This window comes from Bos taurus, chromosome 19 (genome assembly GCF_002263795.3).
Source record: "Bos taurus isolate L1 Dominette 01449 registration number 42190680 breed Hereford chromosome 19, ARS-UCD2.0, whole genome shotgun sequence".
Taxonomy (NCBI): Eukaryota; Metazoa; Chordata; class Mammalia; order Artiodactyla; family Bovidae; genus Bos; species Bos taurus.
In genome coordinates this window covers 12,875,491-12,894,998 of record NC_037346.1, presented here as the reverse complement: position 1 = coordinate 12,894,998, position 19,508 = coordinate 12,875,491, and the positions used below count along the sequence as shown (strand labels likewise).

Here is a 19,508-nt window from a genome sequence, read left to right as displayed (position 1 = left end):
GGAGGGTGGGGCGGGGCGGGGCCGAGCGAGCCGGGCGGGGCCCCACCTCCTCTCGCGAGACTCCAGGCGCGCTCCAGGATCGCCCCTTTCGAAACCCTGGCGGAGGGGGTGGGGTGCTACCCCGGCAGCCTCCTGACGCGTGACCTGCGCCCTTCCGGGAGTCTAGCTACTCAAATAAACCCGAAATAGGGCTGTTAGGAGGGGTGAGTAGGCCTCCCCTCAGTCCTCCGCTGTGTGGGGCCCGGGAACCGCCCTCCCGAGGGCGGAGGGTAGAAGGGAGCGGAGCCGAGGGGACTCCGCCGAGGGTTGGGGCCCAGTGAGGACTTGGGTAAGTGAAGTCAGGGGGGAGCCGAGACTTTTCAAAACCAGTGAGAGCAAAAGGTGGGAGTCGGCGGAGGGGAGACGTGCATCTGGGGAGTGAACGACAGACTAGGCTGGGTTTCCAGGCCCTTGACGCCGCTTTCCCTGACGCCCTGGTTCTTCAGAAGCTAGCCGCTTCCCAGACTCAGGTTGAGATCCCTCCGACAGGGACAGAAAATACATTAAGTGCTGACAGTTTTTTGTTGTTGTTACACTGTGCCGATAGTGGCTTGTGTACGCGTCCTGGGCAGAGAAACTTATTGGGTCCGGTTAATATTAACCTAGACACTCAGAAAGGACAACAGATCCCTCGGGCAAAGTGCTGGTGCTGGCCAAAGGCCCTTCCCTCTGACCCTCTTCCGAGAATCAGAGCTACCGTCAAGACAAATTCATGCACACACTGCGTGCCATGGTATACTCGGTTCTTACCTTGGAGGCGTTAGAGTCCTGTTTGTAAAGCCAATATAGTTGTCGGGAATATTTTTTTGCCTGTGAAAAGTCTTGACGATTTTAAGACTCACTCCATCGGATGCTCTTACAACTAACTAATCCTGGTGATCTGTATTTCCTGGTAGAATAGGCTAGAGCTGTGATACTGACTTTAAAAAGTATTTTGGTCATCACATTAAGTCTTAGAGATTCGCAACAAAAAAACCCATAGTGCATGCAACCCCTTAGCCATGTTGACTTATGACATTGTGTGGTCACTGTTAGGGTAGGTGACATAATAAACTGGAAGAACCATTGTTCAGTCCCAAAGGTGTGATTATCCAGTAAGTATTTATGTCCTTAGCCATGTTAGGAGAGCAGAAGAGTGTGTGGTCTTTAGCTTAAATTCAGTAGGCATATAGGATTGCATTAAGTTCTGACAAATTAGACTACATAGCCAAAATATGGACAGTTTTAGAGAATCTTGTGTTTTATGTAAAACACCCGTAAGGAAAAAGAATAAGGTGGCTTCTAAAATCTGAAAGTGCTCCTATAACGACTGTCAATTAATGTACCTAATGTACCTTTCAAACTTTCTTTGGATGATGGTTGGTAAAGGGCATTGAAAATATAAGTTCAATGTATAGGTGCTAATTTTAATAACTTTCATGACTGAGTACACACTGGGTACTAGCAAAGAGTATTCACCTTGGGGGTTTATAAGTTTAAAAAAAGGCATTAAAACCCAGATATAAAACTTAAAATGAGGAGACTACAGCAATGTCTTTCCATCTGAGATTACTTCCCATGATTTGGATTTGTCTTCTAGATCCACTGAGCACACCGTGTAGTATTTTTGACAATGTTTCACATACTATTTAATAATGGACTTCTTATAAGGCTAAAGAGTTAATATACTTGATAAATTGCTCTTTCTCAGGGAGGTCCCTGGGTGCTACAAATAAGACAAAATCAACATTTGAGGGGAAAATGCTTAGCAAATTACTTCACTGCAAAACAACTTTTTAGAATTTTTAACCTTGTATCTTCTTCAGTTTAGAGCAGGCATTCATTTTTTTCACTATTGGTCTGCAGCTATATTTAGCTGAAGCAAATATATTTAGTGCTACAGCAAATGTTTCATGACTAAGGATCTGCCTTCAGAGAGCTTATCTTTGATAAAACGATTGCATTTTTAAAAGAGCCAGTTGTTGCCTTTTTAAATTTCAATACTGGCATTGTGAAGGGCAAAGCTGAAAATTTTTAAAGGCTAAGAGAAAGCAGGCAGTTAACAACAGAAGACCTTTTGCTGGTACCTCATAAGGAACAGTTGGTGCGATGGAGATGCGATATCATATCACATTCTCCATAAAAATACCATTCTTTTTCTTCTTTGGCAGGTCCACGATGTGTGAGAAGCCAAGGGCAAAACTCAGACATGATGAGATATGACTAGTCTCCAAGCTACCTGGGTTTAAAAGCAATAAAGGATACTGATTTGTTCCTTATATTCCTGTGTTCATAGAGGAATTCCTAGGGAGCAAAGTATGTTCTTATATAATTTACACAACATATTGGACAAGGTGCTCAATAAAAATAAAACATTGTCATCTACTGAACACAAAACTATTAATACATATGTAGTAGACATCCCCAGTTTATAATAGTGTAAAATTAAAGTCATGGGAATGAGTCACTTTCTGAAGGTCACAAATAAGTCCTAAACTAGATTATATTCTCTCTTCTTTGTCCCTCACTTCTCTCCTCAAAAATTGATAGTTGAAGATTAAAATACCTACTGTTGTTTTCACTATAATAACCTCATTGTTTTATGTGGTAGTAAAATCAACAGCAAAATCTTATTACTTAATTTACCACAGTTGTCCAGATCTGAGTATTTGTGAATTGGGTTTTCTTTTTCGTGACCTGACAGTGGGAAGTTCTATTATATCTGTCAAAAATAGGGACAGATTTTCCCCACTAAAAGAAATTTGTAAAGGAAAAATAATGTCCACAAGTTAAAATAGAAGCCACATTAGGGCAGGGTGTTATTTTCTGTTGTTTCCCCAGCACCTGTATCTAGCACATTGGAACTTAGTAAATATTTATTTAATGATCTCTTTCTCTTCTGTAAAGTAAAATCAAATCAGATTGGTTTACTTTGTTATTTTTTATGAAGGTAATTTCATTAACTTTCTCTTCCATGACTTTCCTAATTGGAGGTGGAAAAAACATATAGTACATTTTGTTCTTAGTTATGATTCAGTATCTATAATTGGGAGACAGACTTACTGAAAGATATTTAAGACCTGGGACAAGAAGCAGCAGACCAATTAGACACATGGTCATTAAGTCACCAAATACTTTTAAAATTACTCTTTTAGTGAGAACAATATGGTTAGAGCCTCTCAGCCCTCCTAAAATGCTTTGAACAGGTCAATTGTAGGATATTAGTACTGTGACACGGCAGGAAAACCAGTCACCATTGCTGCTGCTGCTGCGTCGCTTCAGTCGCGTCCGACTCTGTGCGACCCCATAGACGGCAGCCCACCAGGGTCCCCCGTCCCTGGGATTCTCCAGGCAAGAACACCGGAGTGGGTTGCCATTTCCTTCTCCAATGCATGGAAGTGAAAGGTGAAAGTGAAGTCGCTCAGTCGTCTCCGACTTTTAGCGACCCCATGGACTGCAGCCTACCAGGCTCCTCCGTCCATGGGATTTTCCAGGCAAGAGTACTGGAGTGGGGTGCCATCGCCTTCTCTGCTTAATTTACATACTACAATCTTGGTTAAATTTCAAGTCTTCCTTATTAATCAGAAATAAAATCTAATCTTTTGTTTTTATAGCAACATAACTATTCAATATGTTCTTTTTTGAGGGGGAAATTTCTTTCAATAGATTACCTCCAAATATAACTGTAGTTAGCAAGGATAAAATGCTACCTAAGCACTGAGCGACTGATCTGATCTGATCTGAAGCACTAAATTCACTTCAGTTCAGTTTAGTCGCTCAGTCGTGTCCGACTCTGCGACCCCATGAATCGCTGCACTCCAGGCCTCCCTGTCCATCACAAACTCCCAGAGTTCACTCAGACTCACATCTATCGAGTCAGTGATGCCATCCAGCCATCTCATCCTCTGTCGTCCCCTTCTGCCCCCAATCCCTCCCAGCAACAGAGTCCTTTCCAATGAGTCAACTCTTTGCATGAGGTGGCCAAAGTACTGGAGTTTCAGCTTTAGCATCAGTCCTTCCAAAGAAATCCCAGGGCTGATCTCCTTCAGAATGGACTGGTTGGATCTCCTTGCAGTCCGAGGGACTCTCAAGAGTCTTCTCCAACACCACAGTTCAAAAAGCATCAATTCTTCGGCACTCAGCTTTCTTCACAGTCCAACTCTCACATCCATACATGGCCACTGGAAAAACCATAGCCTTGACTAGACGGACCTTTGTTGGCAAAGAAATGTCTCTGCTTTTGAATATGCTATCTGGGTTGGTCATAACTATTCTTCCAAGGAGTAAGCATCTTTTAATTTCATGGCTGCAGTCACCATCTGCAGTGATTTTGGAGCCCCCAAAAATAAAGTCTGACACTGTTTCCACTGTTTCTCCATCTATTTCCCATGAAGTGATGGGACTGGATGCCATGATCTTCGTTTTCTGAATATTGAGTTTTTTGCCAACTTTTTCACTCTCCTCTTTCACCTTCATCAAGAGGCTTTTTAGTTCCTCTTCACTTTCTGCCATAAGGATGGTGTCATCTGCATATCTGAGGTTATTGATATTTCTCCTGGCAATCTTGATTCCAGCTTGTGCTTCTTCCAGCCCAGCGTTTCTCATGATGTACTCTGCATATAAGTTAAATAAGCAGGGTGATAATATACAGCCTTGACGTACTCCTTTTCCTATTTGGAACCAGTCTGTTCCATGTCCAGTTCTAACTGTTGCTTCCTGACCTGCATACAAATTTCTCAAGAGGCAGATCAGGTGGTCTGGTATTCTCATCTCTTTCAGAATTTTCCACAGTTTCTTGTGATCCACACAGTCAAAGGCTTTGGCATAGTCAATAAAGCAGAAATAGATGTTTTTCTGGAACTCTCTTGCTTTTCCCATGATCCAGCAGATGTTGGCAATTTGGTCTCTGGTTCCTCTGCCTTTTCTAAAACCAGCTTGAACATCTGGAAGTTCACGGTTCACATATTGCTGAAGCCTGGCTTGGAGAATTTTGAGCATTACTTTACTAACACGTGAGATGAGTGCAATTGTGCGGTAGTTTGAGCATTCTTTGGCATTGCCTTTCTTTGGGATTGGAATGAAAACTGACCTTTTCCAGTCCTGTGGCCACTGCTGAGTTTTCCAAATTTGCTGGCATATTGAGTGCAGCACTTTCACAGCATCATCTTTCAGTATTTGGAATAGCTCAACTGGAATTCCATCACCTCCACTAGCTTTGTTCATAGTGATGCTTTCTAAGGCCCACTGGACTTCACATTCCAGGATATCTGGCTCTAGGTGAGCGATCACATCATCGTGATTATCTGGGTCGTGAAGATCTTTTTTGTACAGTTCTTCTGTGTATTTTTGCCACCTCTTCTTAATATCTTCTGCTTCTGTTAGGTCCATACCATTTCTGTCCTTTATTGCGCCCGTCTTTGCATGAAATGTCCCCTCGGTATCTCTAATTTTCTTGAAGAGATCTCTAGTCTTTCCCATTCTGTTGTTTTCCTCTATTTCTTTGCATTGATCTCTGAAGAAGGCTTTCTTATCTCTTCTTGCTATTCTTTGGAACTCTGCATTCAGATGCTTATATCTTTCCTTTTCTCCTTTGCTTTTCGCTTCTCTTCTTTTCACAGCTATTTATAAGGCCTCCCCAGACAGCCATTTTGCTTTTTTGCATTTCTTTTCCATGGGGATGGTCTTGATCCCTGTCTCCTGTACAATGTCATGGACCTCATTCCATAGTTCATCAGGCACTCTATGTATCAGATCTAGTCCCTTAAATCTATTTCTCACTTCCACTGTATAAAGGATTTGATTTAGGTCATACCTGAATGGTCTAGTAATTTTCCCTACTTTCTTCAATTTCAGTCTGAATTTGGCAATAAGGAGTTCATGATCTGAGCCACAGTCAGCTCCTGGTCTTGATTTTGTTGACTGTATAGAGCTTCTCCATCTTTGGCTGCAAAGAATATAATCAATCTGATTTCGGTGTTGACCATCTGGTGATGTCAATGTGTAGAGTCTTCTCTTGTGTTGTTGGAAGAGGGTATTTGCTATGACCAGTGCATTTTCTTGGCAAAACTCTATTAGTCTTTGCCCTGCTTCTTTCCTATTCCAAGGCCAAATTTGCCTGTTACTCCAGGTGTTTCTTGACTTCCTACTTTTGCATTCCAGTCCCCTATAATGAAAAGGACATCTTTTTTGGGTGTTAGTTCTAAAAGGTCTTGTAGGTCTTCATAGAACCATTCAACTTCAGCTTCTTCAGCATTACTGGTTGAAGAATTTTTTAAGTTGATGAGGACCAAATTAGTCCTCATCAACTTAAGAATTTAAACTCATTAGTACAATAATCATGTTTGCTGTTGACCCCTCTCCCTTACTAGCATCAGACCCTCTGCTCCCTAGACACACAAACACTAACTCTTCATTCCACCCATCGACTCTAGCTCAAAAAAAAAAAAATTAACCATCTGTGGGGAAAAGTTTCTTCACTCTATTGTAAAGTCAGTTCTTGATTTGACACTTTTGGCAACCTATATTTCATTGACTTAGCACAGTTTATAACAGTTTAATGTGTTTCCCCCATTAGATTGCAAGCTCCAAGATATCAGGAACCTTTTGTTTATCATCACTAGCAACTGCTGCTGCTGAGTTGTTCCCGTCCTCTCTGACTCTGTGCGACCCCGTAGACAGCAGCCTACCAGGCTTGGGTGGGCTGGGATTCTCCAGGCAAGAACACTGGAGTGGATTGCCATTCCTTCTCCATTGCATGAAAGTGAAAAGTGAAAGAAGTTGCTCAGTCCTGTCCGACTCTTAGCGACCCCATGGACTGCAGCCCACCAGGCTTCTCTGTCCATGGGATTTTCTAGGCAAGAGTACTGGAATGGGGTGCCATTGCCTTCTCCAATCCCTAGCAGAGAGCAGGCTAAAAAAAATGAGTCTCACTGCAAAACTATTGTCTCATAATTATTAAGCTTGTAAATCACAACAAATAATTCAATATATTCTTTAGGGCATTTGGGTCCTCCCTCGTGGCTCAGAAGGTAAAGAATCCACCTGCAATGCAAGAGACCTGAGTTCAATCCCTGATTCAGGAAGGTCTCCTGCAGAAGGGAATGGCTACCCACTCCAATATTCTTGCCTGGAGAATTCCATGGACAGAAGAGCCTGGCAAGCTCCTGGGGTCAAAAAGAGTTCGACACCTGAGCAACTAACACATTCTTCTTTGGAGCATTTAGCTGTTTTGTGATCTTTTAAGTATTTGACTTTAAACATTTGCTTTCTTATACCGAGTCTTTTTTAAAAGATTAAAATTAAGCAGTACTGTTGACAGTTCCACAACTGAGATATTTTAATGTAAATATTATAAAATACATACAATAGAAAATACAGAATGGTAATAGGTGATACAAGACAGAAAGTAAAAGGGGCTTTCCTGGCAGTCCAGTGGTTAAGACTCCCCACTTCCACTGCAGGGGACAAAGGTAATCCCTGGTGAAGGAACTAAGATCCTTTGTGCTTCTCAACCCCCCCCCCCAAAAAGATACAATGTAAAAAATCCTCCTTCCTACCCTCCAATCTTCCAGTGTCACAACTGTAAACACAACAGCTTCTTTAAAATAACTAAAATTTAGAAGTATTCTAACAAGTCACAAGGCTTTGTTTCTTCTATATTGATTTTACAGTGTTGACATACATGTAAAGTATTAAGCATCACTACTGTTAAAGCAGGAATGAAACTTTAACCCTGGATTGACAGATGCCCATTTTCTTCACACTTTATATTTATTCTTCCTCATTAACATAATATTGCTCAAAACATATAGTACCCCTATTGATCACCAAAATTTGATTGTCTTGTCTTGCAAGTGTAGCACATATATAATTAAGCAGTTGGTAAACATGTAGAGATTGAGCAGGCACAAGGCCCAAGGGGTACTGCTGTGTAATGTATCTATGGAAAGGTTGACTAGACCAGTTGTTACATTTGACAGCAAGAAAAAAAGTAACTGGTTTCTGTTCATTGCTGTGATTAAACAGAGAGTGGGTTCCTTTCTTTTGGCGTCAAAGACTATGGATTCCAAATGCTTTTTATTTGCAGTGGGTGACTGGATAAGTTTCCAAGAACATGGTACTGCTGCCTCTTTAATTACAAATTTGGCAAAACTCAAAATTATATCACCCAGTAATAAACTACTAAGAAGGATCAGGCAAGAAGCAACTATCCAAATACAAAAAGCTAAATTGGCCATTCTTCGAGATGCTACTTCTACATTTACCTGAACTATGTAAAGAGAAATGAAAAGGCCAATAGCTGTCAATAGAATACAGCATGCTACTTTTATCCAGTCTTTGATATGTGACCTTTTTTTAAGCACATATAACCCTGTTTGAACACCAGCCATGTGTACTGCCACATACCCCAAGATAGAGATGATTCCTTCTCGGTTGGCATTTAATAAACCAACCCTTGTGCCACTACCATCAGTGCCATACAAAATTAAACTTTTCAGGGGGGTAAAATCAAGGGCTAGCTGGTATAATGCAGCAATGCTGATGGCCACAACCCAGGACCTATTCAGGGGGCAAATAATCAAAAGCAGTGATGTGATCAGTTTCACAGCTATTAAGGTGAAGAAAAAGTTCCAGTGAACACCATATTCAGTTAAATGTTCCTGATAGTCTACGGATTTTATAGCAACTAATCGCCCCACTCCTAGGAAAACTAATGGCCAAAGAGAGTACAGTGACTTTGTAAGATAACAGAATCTGGAGCCTTTTGTATATTTTCTCCTAACCTCTGGAGAAACCATTGCAGACCCAAAAATAAAGCCCCCTACTCCATAATCCATTGCTCCTGTCCCGTAGAGCTCGGTTTTGGCATATCTTCTGGGAAATAGTGGGAAGTCCACAGCCAAAATGGCAACAGCAGTAAAGGCACTGTTAACGACACGGAAACAGGAGATGGCTGGAATGTGTTCTGATTCTAGACTGACTTTCAAGAATTTTTCACAGATTTTCTGGAAAGGCATTCTGGCATAGCAAGTTCTTCTGCAGTATATTTCATAGAGCAGCCCTGCCCCAAGGATGATTGCAACAAGATACTCGAGGAGGACAAATGAAGAGAAAATGGTCAAAGTGGTGACCAGGGGAACTATCAGGAAAGCAAAGTCAACCAAGAATCGAGTCCTCGAGTTATGTAAAGAAGAACATAATTGCTGTGAGAGAATGATCAGGAGTCCTCTACACAGGATGCAGAGTGCAGGCAGGCACAAGCCCTCCGTGATCTCCAGCACGCTCGTTCCATTCTGGTTACTGACAAAAGCTTCCTTCATCTGCTTTTGAGACATTTTTTCTTCTTCCTATGAAAACAAGAGCAAAGGGATGCATTTGTGAAAACCAACCCTTCTGTGGGATTGGCATATAGATGCACCTGACTGGATTTTACTTATTCCTGAATTTCAGAGCAGAATCTAGGACTTGAGATTCCCCTCCAAGGATTGTTGGAAGAAGCCTAATATATGAAGATAAAGATGTCCTACTAATAGAATGAAATTACTGGTTAAAAAGCTTTAGCTGGGGGGAAAAAAAAAGCTTTAGTTGGGACTTGCCTGGTGGTCCAGTGGTTGGGAGTCCACCTTAAGAGTGCAGGGGATACCGGTTCGATCCCAGGTCCCGGAAGATTCCACATGCCACAGGGCAACTAGGCCTGCGCCACAAGCACTGAAGCCGGATACGTCCTGGAGCCCCTACACAACAAAAAGAAGCCACTGCAGTGAGAAGCCTGCGCACCCACAAGTAGAGAGAGAGTAGTCCCTACACTCTGCAAAGAGAGAAAGCCCTCCCACAGCAAGGAAGACCCAGAACTGCTAAAAAATAAACACAGTACACTGTCATGAAAACAATGTAATGAAAATTAAACACACCTAACTAATGATTTCGAGTCCAATATGTGGGGGGAGAAGAGGGATGAGGAAAGAGAAGGTGCTTAAGTACACTTTGGATTTGGGGGCCCCAGTTTCTGTCCCGAGCCTCTCTGAACCTCCTGCCTCCAGCACAAAATGCGAACCCTCCAGGGATCCCCCGAGCTCCCCAGGCTGCTTGCTCCTCACCTCCTTTACAAGGTGTAGGTAGAGTGGAATGGACGCTAATCACGGAGGAGGAGTAGGGACCGTAAATACATGCTAGTGTTAATTGTTTTAACGGCTACAAAACGCCTCTCCGCCCCACGTCCATGTCTGAAAAGCGGCACACGGGAAACACACATGTCAGTCAAACAAGAACCAGCCCGAGAATGCACGTTTGAGGGATGGCCTATCGGGACCCAACCACCCGAGAAGAAACCGATCCGAACCGGCTGGCCTTTAAAAAAAGAGCTCTTTTCCTAACAGACATGCGCACCGGTCCTCAAACCTCACGTGCTCCTGGGGTTTCAGCGCACCGCGTCACTGGGCTGGAGAGCTGGTACCCGCGCCGCCGCGGGAAGCGCGGAAGCCCGCCACTTCCGCCTCGTGAGCGGCGCTTCCGGCCGAGATGGGGCGGGGCGGCCCGCGCTCCCAGGCCCCGCCCACCGCGCGGCCCCGCCCCAGAGGGTGCCAGTTTCCCACGCCCCGCCTGTTCCCCGCGCGCCTCAGGCCCTCTGGGTCTCCGGCTCGGCCAGCCCAGGTCCTGACTCCGTGGCCCGGGCCGCTGGCAAGCCGGTCTGTCAGAGGCGCCCGGGAGGAAACGGGTCCCGCACCCCACCACTGGCCATCAGACCCCGCGGCGAGCGTCAGGGCGCCCGGTCTCCCGGCTGGGAGACCCACAGTCCCGCGAGGGCCCCGGGGCCCCTCCGTCCGTCCCCGTTCCCTTGCACCTCACCGCGGGCTCTAAAGTACCCAGTCCCGGAGCAAGCCCTCGGCTCCGGATCCTGGCGTCCCGGGCGGGCCACGTGCGCCCGGCTGTCGCGCGCCCCGCCCCCGGGGAGGAGCCCGCCGGCTCCCGGCCACTCGGCCCGAGGCGCGGCGCCCGCAGCCTTCCCGGCGCCTCCCCGGCCGGCGCCCGCCCTCTGCTTCGCAGGCCCTTCCCGCCGCCCTCACCCGGCCCGCCCGTCTGTCTTTCCTGTCCGGCCGGCGGGGGCCGTGGGACCGGTGAGTGCCACCCCGCAGCCGGGCCCGAAGGAACCGGGGAGGCCAGTGGGCCCCCGCGGCGCTGGAGAAGGGGGCGCCCCTCTTTTCCCCTTTCCAGAGCGCGGGCTTCACTTCGCCCTTTCGGTTTTGACCCTCTCGTATCCCAGGAGGAGGAAGCCCGGCTCTCTGCCTTTTGCTCCAGGACAAGGACCCTCCGGGGTCACGCCTTACCGTGCCTGCAGGGGCGGCCTGGGGTGCAGGGAGGTCCCACTCCCGCTGCGCGCCTTTCCCCTCCTGGAGACCTGGGAGGGGGGCCCCGGGAGGCGTGCAGGCAGCTGCGCCCTTGGCTGGGGGGTCACGTCCACCTTCCCGAGAAGGACGGACTGTCCCCGTGCCCAGTGTTTCCGGAGTGGCATCCCAGTCCTGGGCCCGGCGGCAGCTTGCCGGGACCGGGAGTGCCCGGTTCCCTCCGGGAAGCTGCGGGCGGGGCCGGCCGGGCTCCCGGGACCCTTACCCCGCCAGTCTCGTCTGCCCGGAGGCTGGGGGAGGGGGCGGGGGGGAGGGAGGAGTTGATAATCAGGTTGCCACTTGCCTGGCCCTGCCTAGGGGCTTTCATCTATTCATTCCTGTCTCCCTCCTGCCCACAGTGGTCACGCCCTTTTCAGAAATTCTCGGCTGGTAATCCCGAAGCCGACGCGGAACAAGAGCTCGGGGAACCTGGAGAAAACCGCTTCCATCTGACTTGATTCTGGCAGGAAGTGGGCTCCGTATCGTAATAACCAACATTTGCCAAGCGCTCTCAAAGGTACTATCTCGTTGATCCTTAACTCGGCCTTGTGAGGTCTGGATATTAGTAGTCCTTTTTGCAAAGGAAAACACGGAATAAGGCTTAGAGAGGTCCTGTGAACTGCATTTTTGAGGGGTTGTGGGCTCTGGATTCTAACTACACAATCTGCTGTATTCCCCTCTGATCCCTTCTCTTAAGACGAACTTTCCATTGAGGGAACTTCGTTGGCCTTGAGTCTCCAGAGCCCTCTGCACAGCTGTCGCCTGGATGGGGTACAGTCAGTGTCCAGAGTGAATGTGTCCACCACAGTCTTGATGCCCTCCTCTGCCTACATTGTCCTTTTTCCTGTTTTCTTGGAGGTCCCCCATTCCTGAGTTCTTTGAAAGGCTCAATGTATTCAGAGTCTCAAGAAACTTTCCTCCAAGGTCAGTCCATTACCAGCACCCCTCATCCTCATCCCTCCTTGCTGGGGATGTGTGGGGCCAGGGAAATTCTAAGAGTCACTCACAGTTTTTCAGAGATTGGCCCAAACCCAGCCTCAAGACACCCCCCTCTCAGATGGACTCTCCTCCTCCAAAAGCTTGGCCTTCTTAAAGCTGACACTGAACTGTTCCACGTAATCAGTGCTCCCGAATGGATCATCCATTCTTCTTACTAACAATATTTCTCCTCTAAATGAATATTCAAATTTGGACTTTGTAGAGTGCTTTCACCCAATTGACCTTCACAGCCGCTCCCTGCAAAGTAGCTTTTGCAAATGAGGAGTGAAGGCAGGCAGGGAAGGTGAGGTGGCTGGTCAGGTGAAAGACTGAGCTATGGTTTCTGTCCCACACAACCGCTTTCCTGGAATATCAAGAATTGACTCCAGCCTTCCTGCCCCACTGAATACTGGCTGTACTAAGATGAAATATTTCTGTGTGCCCGAGAGGCTTCTCTGCTTTCCAGTGTCCTCACCCTCCATGGCACACTGACCCAGAAGATTTGCAGCCCCACCCCAAACCCTGTAGTGAAACTGGCCCTGAAGGAGCCCGAGGAGGCTCTGGAGGCTCTTGTAAAAGTTTCCTTCATTCCCTAATTGGCAGGGGGCAGGACAGAGTCTTCCTCTCTGCCCAGGCTCACCCTGGGTCTCATTTTAGTTCCTGGTGCTCGGTGGGAGGAGCAGGACTGAGTCACCTTGGAGAAACCCTCATCACCTGTATGCGGCCCTTATCTTCTGTCTTCTACCACAGGCTCTGGGGTGGCTTGTCTCAGAGATTCCTTGGGAGCTGAGCCCTTCGCAGGATCCATGCCCCAGCCTGTGCCCCCATGACCAGGTGGATAGCATTCCTCGTACCCGCGACCCAGAATCCTGGCTGACCACACTGAAGCAGGATGCTCCAGCAGGTAAAGTCCTCACCCTAAGATAACCCAGACCCTCAAGTACCTAAGGCAGCTCGGCCTCTTTCGTTTACCCGAATGATGCTTCCACTGCCCTGACCTGGAATGGAGGGAAAGACCCCTTTAAAGGCCTTTCTTCTTTTCTGTCTTCAGAGAGGCACCTCGCTGCCTTTTGTCTGTTGCTGAGAAGCTCTTCCTGATACCTAATTTGAATCTCTCCTGTTGTGGTTTTTAGCTCTTTTCCCTAGGATGGGTAAGACAAGCTGGGTGAGGGAATCCTTGGAGTGTTTTGGTGACCTTACAAGCCTGAACCTGTGAGGGAGTCCTGAGAGATGCTCCTCACAGCCTGAATTGTATAGACAAGTTGGAAGCCTGGGGCTTCCAAGAGGAGGTGTTCTTTAAAGCTGAGCCTTAAAGAAGTAAGAGTTGGGACTTCCTTGGCAGTCCAGTGGTTAAGACTCTGCACTCCCATCGCAAAGGGCACTGGTTCAACCCCTGGTTGGGGAACTCAGATCCTGCATGCCACATGGCTCAGCCAGAAAAAAGAAAGAGTAGGAATTAGTCAAATGGAGAAGGAAAGTAAGCAGTCCAGGCAGAGTCAGCCTGTGCAGAAATGTGGGAGAAGATGACCTATGTGGAAATAGACAAGAATTCTGATGAATGGATCACAGGGAACATGGGGAATGGGATGTGAAACCCGCCCTTCACTGTGGGCCTCTGCCGCTAAAGGCTCCTATGGCCCCAGGCCTGCAGGATTCCAAATCACCCTTCCCTGTGGTGCCTCACCTCCTACCCATATCATCCTTCACTTGCAGCTCTTGGTCCAGAGAGAATGCCAGATGTTAGCTGAATTTTTTTATTTACTGAGTGTTGGCATTGGGCCATGGAGAAGGAAATGGCAACCCACTCCAGCATTCTTGCTTGGAGAATCCCATGGACAGAGGAGCCTAGTGGGCTACAGTCCATGAGGTCGCACAGAGTTGGACATGAGTGAAGCAACTTAGCAGCAGCCGCAGCAGCCGTTGGGCCAAGGCAGATGTTTAAGATGATTCCTGGACTAGTGGAGTCCCAGGCAAGTAAGACAGGATAACTGAATGTGAGGTCAGCCAGCCTCAAAGGAACCCTGGTAGACTCTGCTGCTTGACCTCTTGATCCTTTGGCTCATGAAACAGGCTTGGAGGCCAGAGAGCAGGCAGCACAGCTACCTGCTCCAGGCTTTTTTTTTTTTTTGCAGAGGGAGCTTTTTTATTGTGCATTTTTAACTTCTTTCTCATTTAAAAAACAGTAATGTTTATCAGGGCTTCCCTTGTTGGCTCATCAGTAAAGAATCCACCTGCAATGCAGGAGATGACAGTTCGATCCCTGGGTTGGGAACATCCCCTGGAGAAGGAAATGGCAACTCACTCTAGTATTCTTGCCTGGGAAATCCTATGAACAGAGGAGTCTGCCAGGCTGCAGTCTGTGGGGTCACAAAAGAGTCAGACATGACTTAGCAATTAAACAACAACCATGTTTATCAAAACTGTACTAGCAGCTGCTCCGTGTTGCGCTCTTGCTGTATAGTAAGCACTATACTAAGCATTTTACACATACAATTTTGTTTAGTACTTGAGAAGGATACAGTATTACATACCCAATGCCATTATATCCCCATTTTGAAGATAGGGCTCAGAGCAGTTAGGTGACTTATTCAAGGTCACGTTCATTACAACGATGTGGGAAATATAGATAAGCAAAAAGAACATTACAATTACCCATAATTGTACTGCCCATAGATAACTGACATTTTAAAGAATACCCTAGATTTTTCTCCCTAAAAATTTTGAAAACATTTAAAGATATCTTTCTCTTTGTAACCTGCTTTATTCAATTGTAAGGAGGTACTATAATTTAAGCTACTACTTGGGCACTTGGGTTTTTTTGTTTGTTTGTTTTGCATTGTAAATGTTTCTATATACACAGAACATTCTTATGGCTTTTATATAGTATCATGTTCTAGAAGAATTGCAGGGTAGTTTTAAGGCCCTTGGTATGAAAAGTGAAAGAAAGTGAGGTTGCTCAGTCGTGTCCGACTCTTTGCGACCCCATGGACTGTAGCCTACCAGGTTCCTCCGTCCATGGGATTTTTCAGGCAAGAGTACTGGAGTGGGTTGCCATTTCCTTCTCCAGGATATCTTCCCGACCCGGAGATTGAACCTGGGTGTCATCTGAGCCATCAGTATATTATTGCCTAATTATAAGAGCTACTTTTAAACAGAATGATAATAGCAAACTTTTGGTGGCAGAAACCAGATGTTTTTTCTAAATACTTTATGTGCTTGTTAGTATCTATGAGATCTACCACTACTACCACCATTCCCATTTTACAGATGAGGAACATTGGGGTGCAGAGAGACTAAGAAACTTACATAAGATTCTGTAACTAGGACGTGGTGGAATCAGGATTCAAACCCAGGCAATCTAGCTTTCAAGTCCAGCTCAAGAACCATGATACTCAGCTGCCTGTCTGGTTGGATCAGATCTGTTCATAAATTATGGCTGGGTGTGAGTGATTTCCTTTTTCCACTAGGGTAGAGGGATTTGCATGGACACAGTCACACTCTGACTTCAGCAGTTAATCCTGGAGATAAGAGTCCGCCTTGTGCATGCCTTGTGGTTGGGCCTAAGTTCAGAGAACAGGCAGCATCTTCGGAAGGAAACTTATCACTGGGCCTCTCAAATGACACTTGCCACTTTTGCTGGAGATTTTTGAACTCTAAGGTTCACTGGTCTCATTAGAAACCCGCACATAGGAACTTACGTGGTGGTCCGGTGGTTAAGAATCCACCTGCAGGGGACACGGGTTTGTCCAGAAAGATCCCATATTGCCACGGGCGACTGAGCTCTTGATCTGCAACTGCTGAAGCCCGCTTGCCCCAGAGCCCATGCTCAGCAACAGGAGAAGCCGCTGAAAGGAGAAGCCTGCGCACCCCAACTAGAGAGTAGCCCCTGCTCGCCGCAACCAGAGAAAGCCCCCACACAGCAGTGAAGACCCAGCACAGCCGAATAAATACATAAAAATTTCAAAAAAAGAAACCCACACATGTTATATCACAGACCCCTTCTTCCAAAAGCAGATTTCACCCAGGTTACTGCCTGTTCCGCGCACCTTCCCTGCCACCCTCTGGGAGAAGAGAGGAGAAGTGGGATCACAGGAGGAAAGTGGGGAGAAGTTATGTAAAGCGTTGGTATCAGGGATGGGCAAGGGCGAGGCAGAAAAAGCCTCTTCCCCACTGGTGCTTGTTCTTGACCTCATCTGCTCTCAAGTAGACCAGGGCAGCAGGAGCTAATTAGTTAGCGATCCTAAATTCAGTCCCAAGAGGCACGTGATGAAGGCATGGTACTACCTCACAGCTGATAACGTCTGTATCAAAAAAGGCCCAAACCCTGGTTCTTTCCCTTCGCAGTACCCCCCACCTCGGGCCTCACCCCCGCCAGCCCAGTAAGGTCGGGCACTGACTCACCTGAAAGCTGGAACGCATGGCAGAGAAGAAGGGATCGCATTTATTGATTTCCTGAGTACATGCTTCCCTGATGGCTCAGCGGGTAAAGAATGCGCCTGCAGTGCTGGAGACAGAGGGAATGAGTTTGATCCCTGGGTCGGGAAGATCCCCTGGAGGAGGGCATGGCACCCCACTCCAGTACTCTTGCCTGGAGAACCCCATGGACAGAGGAGCCTGGCGGGCTTCAGCCCTATGGGGTCACAAAGAGTCAGACACCACTGAAACAGCTAACACTTCCACTTTGAGTACATTCTCTGTGCCAGGCACCAAGGGCTTTGCTTTCTTCCCCCCAACATTTGTTTATTTGGCTGCATCAGGTGTCAGTTGCTGCACTCAGGGTGTTCATTGCATCGTCTGGTATCTTTCCTTGCAGCACGGAATCTCTCGTTGTGGCACGCAGGTGCAACACTTGGGCTCTCCAGGTGTGGCCCACTGCGTCCAGAGCGCACAGGTTCAGTAGTTGTGGCTTGCGGGCCTAGTTGCTCTGCAGCAACATGGGATCTTAGTTCCCTGACCAGGACTCAAACTCACATCCCCAGCCTTGCAAGGCAGATTCTTAATCATTGCTTCACCAGGGAGGTCCCCAACTAAGCGCTTTCCATCTCTTTCTTGTTTTTCTTCCAAACAACCTTGTGAGTTGATTCTGTTTTCCTTTATTTACAAATAAAGAAGCCCCCGCTTAACCTCAGAAAGGTTAAGAAGCTTATGCAGGCTCACAGGTCTAGTTAATGGTGGAGGTACAATTTGTACAACCAGACTGTGATCCCAGAAGCTGGTTTTCTGTCTCTTGTACAAGCCCTCACCCTGACGGAGCTGCCAGCCGGTCTGAGTCCCAGCGCTTCTGGTCCTGTTTTTCCCTCCCAGGTTAATGGCCACGGTTCAGGCTCTGCTGCCCACAGCGGGGAGTCCCTGAGGGAAGACCTGAAGGAGCTCCTGGGTGGGGAGGTCCCGCCGCAGCAGCTCAATGACCTCACCAAGGTGAATCCTGTGACGCTGGAGACAGGTATGCCTCCCCCGCCCACCCACCCCACCCCAGAGGGGTGCACCTTCTCCCAGAGGGTATTCGGCTCCGCTGCCTCGGGTCAGACAGGACGTGGACAGCCAGGTGGGCTGCTCCAGACCCCCGCCTGGCGGCTGCCCTCAGACTCCCCAGCACAGGCTTTGCTCCAGATGTGGGGTTCATCTTAATTAGATCTTTCTCATACCTGCTCATCAGGGAGAGGCTGGGCTCTCATGGCTCTTGGCTAATTGCAGAGGGAACTCTGGTAGGTGGGGTGTTGGTCTGTACGTGCGGCTGTGTCTCCATCTGAGCCAGAGTTTGCTAACGGCATCCCTGCCTCAGTCCTGAGGTGTCTGCAGGCCCGGTACATGGCCGACACGTTCTACACCAACGCCGGCTGCACCCTGGTGGCTATGAACCCCTTCAAGCCTGTCCCTCAGCTCTACTCGCCCGAGCTGATGCGAGAGTACCACGCTGCTTCTCAGCCCCAGGTGAGACCCCCGCTTCCCAGGGAATCAGGGCTCCCCCTCCTCCCCGCGGGCACCTGGCAGCTTCGCTGTCCTTATCCGTGTCATTGTCAGCTGGGCTGTCATTCAGAGACTGCTGGGGCTGTGACCTTCCCACCAGAAGCTCACAGAAGTTTGGACACGTGCCAGGAGGTGCAAAATGAGAGAGAAAGCAGTATTTGCTTAACTGATTTTGGATCCTAAAATAGGGACATGGACAGATTTTTTTTTTTTTTCTTGTTTGTGAATTTATTAGTTGGAAAGAATTTCCCAAGGCATATTTGTGTATTTAAAAACCACTTTTTGGGGAAAAGAATAAAATTACGTGCAGTTAGGATTGCCTTGGAAAATTCAGCACATGTTCGTCTCCACTGATTGGGAGGAGGGGTCTCTTTTTACGCAAGTGGGGATGAAGCTGGTACAGGCAGGGAACACCCCAGAGGATGTTAGCGTGCAGGGAGAAGCCAGAGCAAACTTGGCGGCAGGAGCAGGGTGTTGTGGAGAGAAGCACAGATGAGGGTGGGAAGGTGAGCTATTCCAGGGCTGTCATCAGAGGGTCTGCACCGCAGCTGAGAGTCCACAGAGCTGCTTCATCTGGGTGGGAGTGGGGCTGTGAACAGAGCCCGCCGTGGGGATGAAGTTGGGGGAGTTGGGTTAAGGAAGGTGAGACCAGCGGCTGAATGGCTGGAGGCTTTGTAACTCTCCAGGTGAGAAGTGGGTGGGGTGAGGGCCTAGAGAGAGATGGTTCTGACAGCCTCCAGAATGATGCCCTCTCCCTTCAGGAAGCTGTAGGCAAGCGGTCATTGCTGGCAGAGCCGCACTGGGTCTGCATGGACTAACCCGGCTCATCCAGGGTTCGTGTCTGGGTGGGCAGCCAGGGAGGTCTGGCCTGAGAGCCGGTCTTACCGACTGCCTCCTCAAAGGCAAAGCCGCGTGATGGTCCCCTCTGTTCCCTCAGTGCCCAGCTTGATGCCCAGCACACTGAAAACAATTAATCCTTGTTGATCGAAAGGAGAACAGTAACATTGGAATCCAAATCACACAGATGCCTTTATTTGCTGAGTGGCCTTGAGAAGGTTATTTAACCCATATGAACCTCCAGTTTGTCATCTATAAAATAGGGTTACTTCTTAGGCAATAACTGGTAAGAAAGTTCTTGCAAATTGTAATAACATAAAATAAAAA

General features: G+C 47.5%; 2 protein-coding genes and 1 long non-coding RNA gene across 8 annotated transcripts in view; 2 read left to right on the top strand and 1 right to left on the bottom strand.

The window, feature by feature from the left end:
• Window position 1: 1 nt before the first annotated feature.
• Window positions 2–2,297, top strand: LOC107131496 (uncharacterized). Its single transcript, XR_001494272.3, has 2 exons — window positions 2–203; window positions 2,190–2,297. It is a non-coding gene; the product is annotated as an uncharacterized lncRNA (long non-coding RNA).
• Window positions 2,298–7,329: 5,032 nt separating this feature from the next.
• On the bottom strand, window positions 7,330–10,509 carry PIGW (phosphatidylinositol glycan anchor biosynthesis class W). Of its 3 annotated transcripts, NM_001077109.1 has the most exon segments (3): window positions 7,330–9,365; window positions 9,615–9,752; window positions 10,405–10,489. In NM_001077109.1, a coding segment is annotated over 1 exon segment (1,512 nt). In that variant the 5' UTR covers window positions 9,354–9,365; window positions 9,615–9,752; window positions 10,405–10,489; the 3' UTR covers window positions 7,330–7,841.
• Window positions 10,510–10,994: 485 nt separating this feature from the next.
• The window catches only part of MYO19 (myosin XIX), a 33,466-nt gene continuing 24,952 nt past the window's right edge, over window positions 10,995–19,508 (top strand). For 3 of the 4 annotated variants that reach the window (XM_005219995.3, XM_024979851.2, XM_059877863.1), the window contains exons 1-5: window positions 11,093–11,132; window positions 11,759–11,916; window positions 13,128–13,281; window positions 17,682–17,820; window positions 18,160–18,308. In XM_005219995.3, the coding sequence (XP_005220052.1) occupies window positions 13,270–13,281; window positions 17,682–17,820; window positions 18,160–18,308 (300 nt within the window). In that variant the 5' untranslated portion in view covers window positions 11,093–11,132; window positions 11,759–11,916; window positions 13,128–13,269. 4 annotated transcript variants of the gene reach the window in all.